Genomic DNA, 13809 nt, shown 5'->3' on the forward strand with positions numbered 1-13809 from the left:
GATTCCCTGTGTTTCCAAGACTGGTAATTGAAAAGGCTTGCAACCATGGGTAACATTTGGGGCTTGAGAGGGATGGCAACATTATCTCACCTTAAAGAAACATATGGACTTACAGAAAGGGATCAATTCCCATATGTTCAGTTGAGCCATTTTTTCCATTCCGAAAAAATAGCAGATGATTTACTATTGGGAAAAACTCAATTGGAACATTGGTGTGACCAGGCAGATAGGATAAAAGGGGTAATCTCAAAAATATATAACTTTTTTTTTTTAACTGTGTTTTATTGGGTTTTTATAAACATTTGCCATGACATTGAAGACAAGGATAATAATAAGACAAGAGGCATAATATACATAAGTGAATAAGTAAGCAGGTGAAATATCATATAATCAATATTGGTACCTATATAACCTTTTTAATAATGGCCCTCAGAAACCAACATTTATAAGAGCATGGGAAGGAGACCTAGGGAAAGTATTGGAGGATGATAAATGGGACATGATTTTTCTTAACACCAAAAGAAGCTCCATTTCAACATCACTTTCTGAAAATAGTTATAAAGTCCTATTACAATGGTATTTTACCCTGGTCAGACTATTTAAGGCTAACCTTTCCCAGACTGACTTATGTTGGAGAGCTTGCGGACAAAGGGTATCACTTTTCCATAGGTGGTGGACATGCCCAGAGATAGAGAAATTCTGGGAATGGTTTCCTGCTTAATCCAGCAAATTTTAAATGTGGAAATTCATCTAATCCCTGAAATGGCATTATTAAATATGCCATTGGAAGGCACCAAACATGATTGGTTATTGATACCACCAGATTTTAATAGCTGCCAGAAGCGTTATAGCAACTAACTGGAAGCAGGTTAATCCTCCACAATTAAACACCCTTACTCTAAAATTAGTCAAGATGTGGAGCTTTATAAATTGATGGCATGAAAATATATACTATACCAAGATGTCCCTCAATATGGTCCCCGTATCAACAATGGAGAACAGGTCATATGTATGAGCCAGAGTAGTATGATAAATAAAATTCTCATTGTGTTTTCCAACATTTTGAATATTCTGAATATCCCAAGCTATACAGAATTTCAGCCTATGTTTGACATTAGCCTCAAATTGTAGTTGAATACATATAACATTTGAATAAGATGAAGATGTGGATTGTAAAATGATATATGTTATTTTGCATTATGGTTTGATTATGTACCAGTTTCACATCTTTCAATAAAACATCATTTACAAAAAAAAAATTCAAAATAGAAGAAACAGCACCCCCTCTTCTCGTACTTGCTACAGAATCAATAACTGTCCAATATAAATCCTAAAAAAGTGAAGACAATCGGGGCTGCTTCTTTTTTCAGTTGAAGGCTGCTTCTTTTTTCAGTTGAAGGCGGCTGCAATGTGTTCTCATTCATACCTTTAAGGAACGTGAAGTCCTGCCAATATATAATAACGGGCAGCTACATTTAATCAAATAAATATTTGGTGTATTACAATCAGTGAAATAAGTCCATGTAAAAGTCACCTTCAATCGTGGGTCCTTCCATATTCAAATAAATTGGTGTTGGTGGCTTCAAGTATAAGGTGACACTGGGGAGTAATGGCCTTATAACCTAATTTCTCAGAAGTCCCTTTGATTATGTACAAGAGGGGAAGAAATATTAAGAATGTGGTTATTTATTTACCATGGCTCTGAATGTTAATCTTATTGTGTGCTCATAACTCTGTCTCTTTCCACTACAGCACTGCCTTACGGAGGATCCGCTGTTAGGGCAGGTGTTGTGGGCACTTTTAAGACCTATGATTATGAAAAATAGGGGAAGTAATTATGCTGGATGGTCCAGCCCTGTTGTGTGGAACTGACTTCAGCGAACTGATATACCTCATTATATGATTATCTCTTTATAGGCTTTTATCCTTTTTTTTTCACTCCACAACTCAGCAAGGGAGGAAGGATGCTGGAGGAAACAAAGAATGACGAAGTGAAAGGAGGAAAGATGGAACAGAGCCAAGGACATTAAATGGAGAAAAGAATAGAATAAGAGAATAGTGGGAGAATAGTTGGAGATGAGGAAGAAGAAAGAAAGATAAAGACAGGAGCAATGAAAACAAATGAAAAGCATAAAACTGACAAAAAGGAAAAAAGATTAACATGAGAGAGAAGGAATGGAAAAAGCCTTAGGTACATATTGAAAAAAGTTATTAAAATTTTTTATGGTTATTTGCTATCCTTTATTCCTTTGTAACAGTTATTGCAACATGAAAACTTTACCATAAAATATTCTGAAACCAATCTTCACTTGCTTCAAGAGACAAAAGCATGTGCCCTCTGTTATGTTGACCACTCACACTGAAGAGTTCCAGTAAAATTGCTGAAGACTTCCTTTGGACCCAGTGTTGCCAGATGTACAGCTATCATATTAGGATAATTTTACCCTCTGTATGATCAATAATAAAAATGAGCAAAATGTATGATCATTTTAGGTCTTAATAGGAATACTGTAGGAATGCCTTATGAACCTGATGTCCATGTGTGTAATTTTCTGCATGTAAAATTCCTGGTTGCGGGAAACTAAGCATATAATTCTGCATCCCAGGAATGCAAGCATAGGAAATTTACATGTATATACCTTCTGCATATATACAGACTGAAAACACACAGAAAGAGGAGGAGCTGACAGCAGGAGCACACAACCTCCCCTCCTTCTCTCTCCATACACATACACACATCCCTTAAAAATAACTGTGGATGGTAAAGAAATTGTCTATACAGCATGAAGAAGAAATTATTACCTGATAATTTCCTTTCCTCAATAAAGGCAGGTCAATCCCCATGAGATGATTATGCACCTCTGCCAGCAGGAAGAGACTGAGCAAAAGCTTCACTGCCATATAGTCCCGCCACTTACCAGTCTTCCACAAAGAGCAGAAATCATACTCTTCATAGTCCACCTGAAGAAAGGCAAATCAGAAATTTAAACAGTGGCAGCCGAGGGAGGGTCAGGGATTGACCTGCCCTTTCTAGAAGAAAGGAAATTATCAGGTAAGTGGTAATTTCTCCTTCCTCAGTGTTCGGGCAGGTCAGTCCCCATGAGTGGGATATACCAAAGCTAATCTTGAAAAGGTTGGGAGGCTACCAGCAGTCCAGTTAATATTGCCCGTGCTAATGAGGTGTTCTCCCTAGCCCGAACATCCAAATGGCGATAACACTTGGAAATGGTGTGCAAAAATGATCATGTTGCTGCCCTACAAATCTCAGCAGGCGACAACAAACAAGGTTCTGCCACGATACCGTCTGAGCCCCTCGTGGAATGCAGTCTAATCTGTTTGAGCAAGGCCACTTCAGAAGCCAATAGGTGGCTGTAATAATCTCTTTAACCCAATGGGCTATTGTAGCCCGTGTTGTTAGAGCTCCCTGGTTACTGCCACCATAGAGTACAAAAAGGCGATCAGCCTTCCAAACAGGTTTCATCACATCCTGGTACCTCAGCAAATGTCGCTTGACATTCAAGTAATGCAAAAAGACTGTACTCAACTTTATCTCTGTCCCTGTCCAAGGAGGGCAGAGAAATGGACTGATTCAAACAAAACTCCGAAACCACTTTTGGCAAAAAAGAGCGCACAGTCCGAAGTTGAACCACACTCTGAGTCATATGGAGAAAACACTCAGGGCAGGAAAGAACCTGCAGCTGAGAGACCTGGCGTGCTGAACAGATTGCTACCAGAAAATCTGTCTTCAAGGTAAGCAATTGCAAGGAAAGAGCACAGAGTGGCTGAAAAGTCAGACCTGCCAAGAACTCGAGGACCAAATTAAGGTCCCACAGAGGCACCAGAAGCCACAATGGGGGACAAAGATCCTCAACTCCCTTCATGAAATGGGACACGTTTGAATAAAAAGACAAAGGCCCTCCATTGACTCTCCCCCTAGAACAAGCCAGGGCTGCAACTTGAACTTTCAAGGTGTTAAGGGCCAAACCCTTAAGCAAGCCGCCTTATAAAAATTCCAAAATCAAAGGAATATCCACTTTGAGCAGTTGAGAATCTTGCTCAGAACACCAGGCCTCAAAGACCCGCCAAACTCTAACATAAGCTAGAAAAGTAGAAAACTTCTGGGCCTGAAGTAGACTGGAAATTACAGCAGGCGAATAACCCGGCTTCAGCAACTGAGCCCTTTCAATGGCCAAACCGTAAGACAAAATCAACCCTGATCCTCGTGCAGAATGGGCTCCTGATGCAACAGATCCATCTGAGATGGCAGTCTGAGGGGACTGTCCACCAGAAGTCTCTGGAGAGTGGTGTACCACAGCCTTTGAGCCAATCCGGAGTCACTAAAGGAAGGTGTTGTTTGACTTGCAATCTTTTAGACCAGCCCTGCCTATCAGAGGCCAGGGCGGAAATGCATACAGTAGATCACCACGTGGCCAGTTTTGAACGAGAGCATCGATACCCATTGCTTTTGGGTCCTGTGTGCAACTAAAATGTGGAACCCTTTGTGTTGAAGGTTGCCAACAGATCTAGATCCGGTAGGCCCCCAGTGGGTCACCAGGAACTGAAAGGCCTCGTCTGCCAGCTCCCATTCTCCTGGGTCCAAGCTCCTGTTCAGGAAATCGGCTTTGAAATTGTCTTTTCCAGCAATGTGAGAGGCAGATATGCTTAAAAGATGTTGCTCTGCCCACACCATGAGCGCATCTATCTCCTCCGACATCTGTTGATTCTTGGTAACACCTTGATAATTAATGAAAGCCACCATCTTCACATTGTCTGACATTATGCGGACCACCTGAGCCTCTAGCTGCTCGGCGAATTTCAAGCACATTAACTGAAGCACTCATGCCTCCAGTCTGTTGATGTTCCACTGCCACTCTTCTGCATGCCAGCACCCTTGCACAATCAGCTCCTGACAGTGAGCCCCCCAGCCCAGGAGGCTTGCAAGTGTTGTGAGTACCAACCAATCCAGCATCTCCTGGGAAATTCCCTGCCTGAAATGTTCCGCCTGTAACCACCAGTTCAACTGGGACCTCACCTCTAACAGGAGTAGCCTTTCCGCATAGTTTTGTGACTGCAGATTCCAGCGGGAAAACAACACACACTGAAGAGGGAGCATGTGCGCTCACCCAGGGAACCACTTCTAATGTGGCAGCCATCAACCCCAGGACCTGCAGATAAAACCACTTGGTCAGACAGAGTTCCACGGGATTGAACCCGCACCATCAATGTATGGATCTGAGACTCAGCAGAAACACTCTTCCCTGCCTTGTATTAAATCGAACCCCGAGATACTTCAAGTTCTGAAATGGCTGCAAATTGCTCTTGGCCAGATTCACCACCAAACCTAGTTCCTGTAGTAATGAAACCACCCTGCAAGAGGTGCGAAGACTCTCATCCATGCTCTTGGCTCGAATCAACCAGTTGTCCAGATAGGGGTGAACTAGAATGCCCTCCTTGTGGAGGGCTATCACAACCACTACCATGACCTTAGAAAAGGTCCTGTGCGCTGTGGCTAACCTGGAGGGCAAGGCCTGAAACTGGTAATGGACAATCCAAAATAGCAAACTGCAGAACCATTGATGTTCCCGAGAGATGGGACTATGCAGATATGCCTCTATCATATCCAGAGACATGAGGTACTCCCCTGCTTGTATTGCCATGACAGAACACACTGTTTCTATGCTGAAATGCATGATTCATAAATGTTGGTTGACACCCTTGAGATCCAGTATGAGCCGAATTGACCCTTCCCTTCTTGGGCATGACAAAATTAATGGAATGTGATTCAGGAACAGAAATCACAGCTTTCAGGTCCAACAGCCTTTGTAATGTCACTTCCACTTCTACCCTCCTACCCTGTTACATTATCAGTTTCATTGTGAAGCCGTTGGCTAATTTTTTGTTCGATGGAAACCAATGTGATGTTTTAACGAATGTCGGTATACAAAAAAAAACGTTAAATAAATAAATAAATAAAAATCTGGAAGAATGCGAAGCAATTCCAGAACATAACTGACCCAAACCACATTGAAAACCCATTGATCCAAAGTAATCTGGACCCACCTATAATAAAAACAGGATAGGCAGCCCTGTACCAACAAGTGAGCCCTCAAACCTTCATTGGGAAGTCTGAGGAGCTCCACCTCTGGAGCCCGCCTCCTTTCGAGGTCCTCGGGTGCAAAAGGACTGAGATCTGCGGAAGGGATGGAACCTCTAGGAAGAACCTCCTCTAGAAGGCTGAAAACACTGGTAGTCTCGAGGGTGGCCACCCGCCCAAAAAGACCGGGCAACGGGTTTCTTGTCCTCTGGCAAATGAGGGATCTGGGTCTCTCCCCATTTACTTACCATTTTTTTTTTCAATTCACTGCTAAACAAAAGCGAACTCTTGAAGGGCAGCTTGGTAAGACTGGCCTTTGAAATAGTATCCGCCGACCAGTTGCGCAGCCACAGCTGCCGTTTGGCTGCAATAACCAAAGCAGCTCCTCTGGCGGTTGTGCGAACCAAGTCATAGTCCGCATCATCTCAGAAGGCAGCCCCTGGTTCTATCATAGGTCAAAGATCGGACACAGCGCTACCAGAACCTTGACAAAGATGCAAGGTAGCCCGAGCTACTAAAGCACCACAAGAAGTAATTTATAAATTCCTCATCATTCCTCAAAGGATTGCTTTAGGATAGCCTCAAACTTGCTATCCTGAGCATCCTTCAATGCCGCATCTTCCTCTACTGGGATGGGGAAATGTTTTGTGACAGAACACACTAAGGTATTCACCTTAGGGAAAACACAACTGCTCTCTGGTCTGCAGATCCAAAGTGTATAAACCCACCAAGATACGTTCTCCTTTAAAGGATGCCTCTGGTGCACACCATTCCAGATGAATCAACTCCTGGATTGCATCCATGAGGGGAAAAAAACAAGAAGTCTTGTGTATGGTGACCAAAATAGGATCCTTCTTCTGCATCCCCAAGGAGTCAGACCCTTAACTCTGCAAAAACCGAGCTCCTTCTCATCCACAACCACCAGACCTTTAAGCTCACTCCCTCCAACGACCCAATGACCATCTCTCCTTCACCTTGCAGCCCCCTGTACGAAACCTTGGCGTTCTAATTGACCCACATCTGAACCTAAAAAATCACATTACCTCCGTCATAAAAGGAGGATTCTACAAGTTCAATGTCATAAAAAAGCTCAAGCCCCTACTCCATACACATGATCTCAAAACTGTCATCCAAGCTACCTTATCATCTAAGCTGGATTACTACAACTCCCTGTACCTTGGCCTCCCCTACGCCACCTTCAGACCCCTCCAGATATTACAAAATGCAACAGCAAGGATAATAAGCAACGCACGCAAAACAGACCACATAACCCCCCATCCTCAAAGAGCTACACTGGCTCCCCATCTTATCCCGTATCCTGTTCAAAACTCTCACTATCATACACAAATCTATCCACAAACATAATTCCTCGTGGCTCAGCGAACCATTACAACTCACACAATCCTCTCGCCCCACCAGAACGAACCTCAAATGCACATTACACATCCCCCCCCCCCTCAAGAAGGCTCGACTTACAGCAACAAGGGACCGTGCTCTCTCAATTGCTGGCTCTACTCACTGGAATACTCTACCTCCCAATCTCCGCCTGGAGCCATGTCCATTTAAATTCAGGAAAATGCTAAAGACCTGGCTCTTCCACCAGGCTTTCCCGGATTAATCTCGTTGTTTCCTGCCCCCTTTCCACCTACACATCGTTCTTAGCAACAAGCCCATTGTAATCATGTAAAATATGTAATCTTGTAAAACTTGTAATTATGTAAATTATGTTCCATCTCTCTCTTATTCACACCTCATTAGTTCCATTTTTTAGGCTCGCTGTTCTGAGCCCCCTACCTCTTGTTTATTGGTTGTCCATTCCCCCTATCCTGTTCTTTGTAATTTCCACCTGCTGTTAAGATGTAAACAGATATGATGTGTATTCTAATGTCGGTATAGGAAAGCTGTTAAATAAATAAAATCTGGCACCCTGCCCAAGATGCCACATGCGAACGAATAGTGAGCCCTTAGACCAACAGGAAGAGATCTACCACGAAGGAGAAAGTCCGAGCTAATAGTCTCCTTCGGCCAGCGAGCTATGGTAGTCTTGGAGGCCATCTGACCCCGCTTAGAGCCAATCCAGACCACAAAAAGATGGTCGGAAACACGAAAGTCATTTGTAACCTCCAGATAACAGAGCAATGCTCTGCAAATGTCCAGCTTCCGCAAATCCCTGGACAAGGGATCAGAGTGGTCTAATTCCGCCAAAGCCGGAAGCTCCACCGATTGGTTGATATGAAAAGAAGAAACCACTTTCAGGAAAAAGGAAGGCACTGTCCGTAATGAAACACCAGACTCCGAAATCCGCAAAAAAGGTTCTCTACAGGAAAGAGCTTGGAGTTCCGACACTCTACGAGCCGATGTAATGGCCACCAGAAAAAGACTACCTTCAAGGTAAGATCCTTCTTAGTCGCCCTCTTCAAAGGCTCAAAGGGTGCCGAGCATAGAGCCTTGAGAACTAAATTTAGACTCCAAGACAGACAAGGATGCCTCAGTGGAAGACACAAGTGCTTTGCTCCCTTTAAGAAATGAGCCACATCTGGATGTGCCGTTAATGCTACACCTTGCACAGAGCCATGCAAACAACCAAAAGCCACCACCTGCACACGGAGGGAACAGCACGACAAGCCCTTGGACAGACCAGCCTGAAGAAAACACAGAATATCCAACATCGAGGCTTGGGTAGGAGAAACATCGCTGCTAAACACCAAGCCTCAAAAATCTTCCATACTCTAACATATGCGAGGTTGGTGGACATCTTACACACTCACAGGAGCATAGCCACTACGGCTGGAGAATAGCATTTGCCCCGTAACCATCGCCTTTCAAAAGCCATACCGCTAGACAAAAGCGATAGACTTCCTTCAAACAGACAGGCCCTTGATGTAGCAAATCTGGACTGTCTGGAAACCACAGTGGACCCATCACCACTAGATTGAGGAGGTCTGCAAACCATGGGCGTCTGGGCCATTCCGAGGCTACGAGGATGACCTCCGCCGGATGGAGCTCTATTCGCCTGAGTACTTTGCCGATCAACGGCCAAGGTGGAAAGACGTACAGTAGAACTTTGTTGGGCTAGGGCAGGACTAGGACATCCACGCTCTCTGTTCCGGTCTCTTTGCGACGAGCGCAGAAACGCGGAGTCTTGGCATTCCGAAATGTCGCATTGAGATCCATGTTGGGCGTACCCCACATGTCGCATATTAGTTGAAAAGCTGCGACCGCTAACTCCCATTCCCCGGGATCCTGGCAATTTCGGCTGAGAAATTCTGCCTGCACGTTGTCCATGCCGGCAATGTGAAAGGCCGCTATGCTAAGTGCTGTTCCGCCCAGCTGATCAACTGATGAGCCTCGACTGCCACTGGCTGACGTCTGGTCCCTCCTTGATGATTGATGTACGCTGTGGTTGTATTGTCCGAGAGAACTCGGACGGACCTCCCCTGAAGGAGAGGATGAAACGCTTGTAACGCTAACCACACCACTCGGGTCTCCAGACGATTGATCAACCACTGTGACTCCTCTGAAGACCAAAATCCCTGTATATATTTCCTCTGGCATACCGCCCCCCAACCGGAGAGACTGGCATCCGTGGCAACCACTGTCCAGTCTGGCACCTCCACGAGTCAGATTGTCCGTTACCAGCCACCAATCGAGACTGGACCGCAATGCATCCGTCAGTGGGAGAGGAAGAAAAAACAGTTCGGAGACAGGATTACAGCGGGAAAGCAACACGGTCTGTAAAGGCCGCATATGAGCAAAGGCCCAGGGAACCAGTTCCAAGGTTGAGGTCATTGAGCCGAGAACTTGCAAGTAATCCCGGACCCTGGGAGTGTGCTTGAGTAACAAGGCTCTTACTCGAGCTTGCAATTTGGAAATGTGTTTTGTGGAAAGAAATACTCTGCCCTGCTGTGTGTCGAATAGAGCCCCCCAAATACTCCAAGGACAGAGGGCACGAGCCTGCTCTTGGATAAATTGACCACCCAGCCCAGAGACTGAAGTAGCTGGAGTACCTTGTGAACTGCCAACCGTGCCAGTGGTTCCGACTTCGCTCAGGTAGGGATATACCAGCAGCCCTTCCTTCTGGAGATGGGCTGCCACGACTACCATTACCCAAAGGATAGTGCTCTAAACTGAAAATGCTGACCCAGTATTGCAAAACGAAGGAACTTCTGATGATCCGACTGGATGCCTACATGAAGGTACGCCTCCATGACAGCCAGGGACACCAGAAATTCTCCCTTTCGCATCGAGGCAATGACTGACTGGAGCGTTTCCATGCGAAAACGTGGCACCCTAAGACATCTGTTCACTTGTTTGAGATCCAGAATGGGCCGAAAGGATCCCTCTTTCTTTGGATCCCCTTCCTTCTTGCCTCTGGAGGTACTGGGATGATGGCTCTTAACTGCTGCAAGTGCTGCAAAATTTCCTGGATCGCTCTTCGCTTGGTTGCGTAACCGCAGGGAAAGATGAGAAACCTGTCCCAAGGACGCCGTGCAAAATCTAAAGCGCAGCCTTGTCTTATCACGGCCCATTCCTGGTCTGTTACCTTGGCCCATTCCTCGAAAAATAGGGATAGTCTGCCCCCTACCGCAGGCACCGAGGAATGGACCAGCGCCCCTTCATTGTGAAGACTTAGCCCCCGAAGCAGACTGGGAATTCCCAGCTCTGCTGAATTTTCTGCCATGAAAGGACTGGGACCAGGACTGCTATCTAGTTAGTGCCTGACGAAAAGAAGAACTGGGCGCTCTAGCTGGCCGGAAACGGCGATTCCCTCTGAATCTGGCCAGAGACGAGAAAGCACCTTGTGACTTAGGTCTATCCTCCGGCAGCCTATGGATCTTATTCTCTCCCAGAGATTGAATCAGATCTTCCAAGTCCTTTCAGAAAAGCAATTTACCCTTGAAGGGCAAAGAACCCAGCTGCGCCTTGGAGGACCGTCCGCCGACCAGTTTCTTAACCACAGCAGTCTCCAAGCAGAGACCGCGGATATCATGGACCTCGCCGATGTCCGCAACAGATCGTGAAGCGCATCAGCACTGTAGGCCATTAAAGCTTCTAGCCGGCCTCCTCATCTGAGAAATCCGCGTTAGCCTGTAACTGTCGAACCCAGCGCAGACCCGCTCACAAGGCAAAATTGCTGCACATGGCCGCCCGCACTCCCAGTGCCGACACCTCAAACGTCCTGTCTTGCAGGTCCTTGAGTGCTAAGCCCCTGTGACCGGGATCATGGTCTTCTTGGTAACTGCGGACACCGCCGCGTCCACCCTGGGCACTCATAGCAACTCTAAAGCATCCTCCGGCAGAGGATAACACTTATCCATGGCTTTACTCACCTTTAAACCGAGATCCGGGGTATCCCATTCCTGGAAGAGCAAGCCCGTAGCTGAAAAATGAAACGGGAAGGAAGTAGCAGGGCTTCTCAGGCCCAGCAAAACCGGATCTATCACTCCCAGTTTGGATTCCTCAGGTGGCCCCTCAATGCCCAGCTCAGCCAAAATAGAAGGGATAAGAGGACCCTGCTCTTCCCTTCTAAAAAGACAGACCAGCTTAGGGTCATAGAAACATAGAAACATAGAAATGACGGCAGAAGAAGACCAAACGGCCCATCCAGTCTGCCCAGCAAGCTTCACATTTTTTTCTCATACTTATCTGTTTCTCTTAGCTCTTTGGTTCTATTTCTCTTCCACCCCCACCATGAATGTAGAGAGCAGTGATGGAGCTGCAACCAAGTGAAATATCAAGCTTGATTAGTTAGGGGTAGTAGGGGGTCGTCCCCTTCCATCACATGTGAGCCCCTCACTGAACCCTGCGGATGCACATCAGCATCCATCCCCTGCGGGGGCTTGGACTGAGGGTCTGGGTCCCCAGGGTCAGTATCTTGATCAGAGGTATCTGAGTCAGTCTGAGGGATCCCAGTTCGGAGAGGGCGCTTAGGTCTTGATGGGTCAGCAGCCCCCTGAGAGCTAGAGCATTTCTTGGAAATAGGTGTGGACCCCATAGACGGATTTTAAGCCAGACTGCTGCTTCTCTGATTTTTTTGCTTTAAAAGCTTTATGGAGCAGTAAAACAAAGTCTGACGAGAAAGAGGAAAAGGAGGAATCAGAAACCCCTCTGGGGGCTATCCTCCATAGCTGGCAAATCATGATGCAAAAGGTCCCTTTCACCTGGGAACCTGTGAGGAGAAAGAGGCGGCAGTAAAAACCCCTCCCCCATCACAGCATAAGTGGCAGCTCTGAAAGACTGCAAAATGGCATCTGTTCCTGCACTGAGCGGGAACGGGTCAGCACCAGCTTGACCTGCAGTATCTGAGCCCGCAGTCACTTGGGTAGATTTAGTATTCACTGTTTTGACAGCATTATTGGCCCCGGAGGACCCCTTCCCCCCCCCCCCCCCCCCGGAAAACACGTGGAGCCGAGGCCCTCCCGTGAAAGGCACGTGCGGCATGAAGATCGCAGCATCGAGAGAGAACAGAAATTTACACTAACAAGAAAAATTTTCAAAAATAACTCACCTCCGCTCCAGGAAGGAGAGAGCTGCTATGATACTGCCAGCCGAATGAAAAGTTAAACTTTTTTTTTTTTTTTTTTTTTAATTTAGAAACTTGCCCGGCAGTGGTCCAAGGTGCTGATTCCTGAAGGGTGGAGTGAACCAGGCTCCCCGGTGTCACACCCAAAGCTGCCCAAGAAAGACATTAGAGTCCTTGATCCTCTTATGCAGATGCCTCACGACCAGTGGGGGATGGCCCTCTCAGGACCTCACAACCCTCTGGGAGGCTGAAGACAACACTGCTACCACTAAGGTTTTTTTTTGTTTTGTTTTGGGTTTTTTTAAGCCAAATTGACTAAGAAATAAGAAAAGGAACCAAAAAACCACCTAACTCCCAAAACAAACTACCACACAGACCATTTGGCACCGCCCCCCTCCCCATCTGCTGGAGACAGGAATACAGCCGGACTGTAGGTGGCACCATTTTATTTATAGGCAGGGTGTTATGGTAACTGCTCCGTCTTCATCTGCTAGAGGGGGGGCCAAACCCAGGAGTCTGGACTGATCCAGGTACATACAGGGAACATGGCATGCAGTCAGAGGCCGGCGGCCACTGGGGGGGGGCTAACACCGTCCACAAGAACCCAAGAAACTTACCGAGCAAAGAAACAAGTGCAAGCTCCACGACCACGAGGTGAAAGTTTCTCAGAAAGGAAGAGACTGAAGAGGGATCTCGTGTGGACATGTGGTTAGCGGCATGCTGGGCATGCTCAGTGTGCAGTCAAAGCTTCTAGAAACTTTGACAAACGTTTTCTGTGTTGGGCTCCATCTGATGATGTCACCCATGTGTGAGGACTACCATTCTGCTGCTTCTTACAGAAAATCAATTTCTGCACTTCTTTGGGCGTGCAAGCGATTCAGCATGTAAATCCAATCATCTTCTGTCCAAGAGAAGAACATAGCATTCTGAAATTGTTACTACTCAAACAGTCCCAGAATTCTGGGCTCACAGACCGGATGGATAGATGCATGCAAATCAGGCCATCAGATTCCTTTGGGAAGCGAGGAATAGTCTGAGGCTAGGCACCAAGGCCCACATCTAATAATGATTTTACCCAGTATTGAGATATGAGAGTCCTCATACTAAAGAAGTCAACTCCATGTTTAACATGGTCCCCAAAGCCTATGATTCAATGCATCTGAAGCACTGACTGAAGGCCTCAGAGATCAAC

At 46.2% G+C, this 13809-nt stretch overlaps 1 protein-coding gene across 1 annotated transcript; it reads right to left on the reverse strand.

Annotated features, from left to right (window-relative positions):
* Positions 1-275: 275 nt before the first annotated feature.
* Positions 276-11710, reverse strand: LOC115087358. The gene is made up of 2 exons (XM_029594467.1): positions 1535-11710; positions 276-1445 (listed from the first exon to the last, which is right to left on the reverse strand). The coding sequence occupies exon 1, from the start codon at positions 10196-10198 to the stop codon at positions 9167-9169; it is 1032 nt and encodes a 343-aa protein (XP_029450327.1). The 5' UTR covers positions 10199-11710; the 3' UTR covers positions 276-1445; positions 1535-9166.
* Positions 11711-13809: the final 2099 nt, after the last annotated feature.

This window comes from Rhinatrema bivittatum, chromosome 3, assembly GCF_901001135.1.
Source record: "Rhinatrema bivittatum chromosome 3, aRhiBiv1.1, whole genome shotgun sequence".
Taxonomy (NCBI): domain Eukaryota; kingdom Metazoa; phylum Chordata; class Amphibia; order Gymnophiona; family Rhinatrematidae; genus Rhinatrema; species Rhinatrema bivittatum.

Excerpts from the sequence above, each read along its gene's own strand:
- LOC115087358 (XM_029594467.1), bottom strand. The coding sequence starts at position 10,198 with ATGGTAGTCGTGGCAGCCCATCTCCAGAAGGAAGGGCTGCTGGTATAT.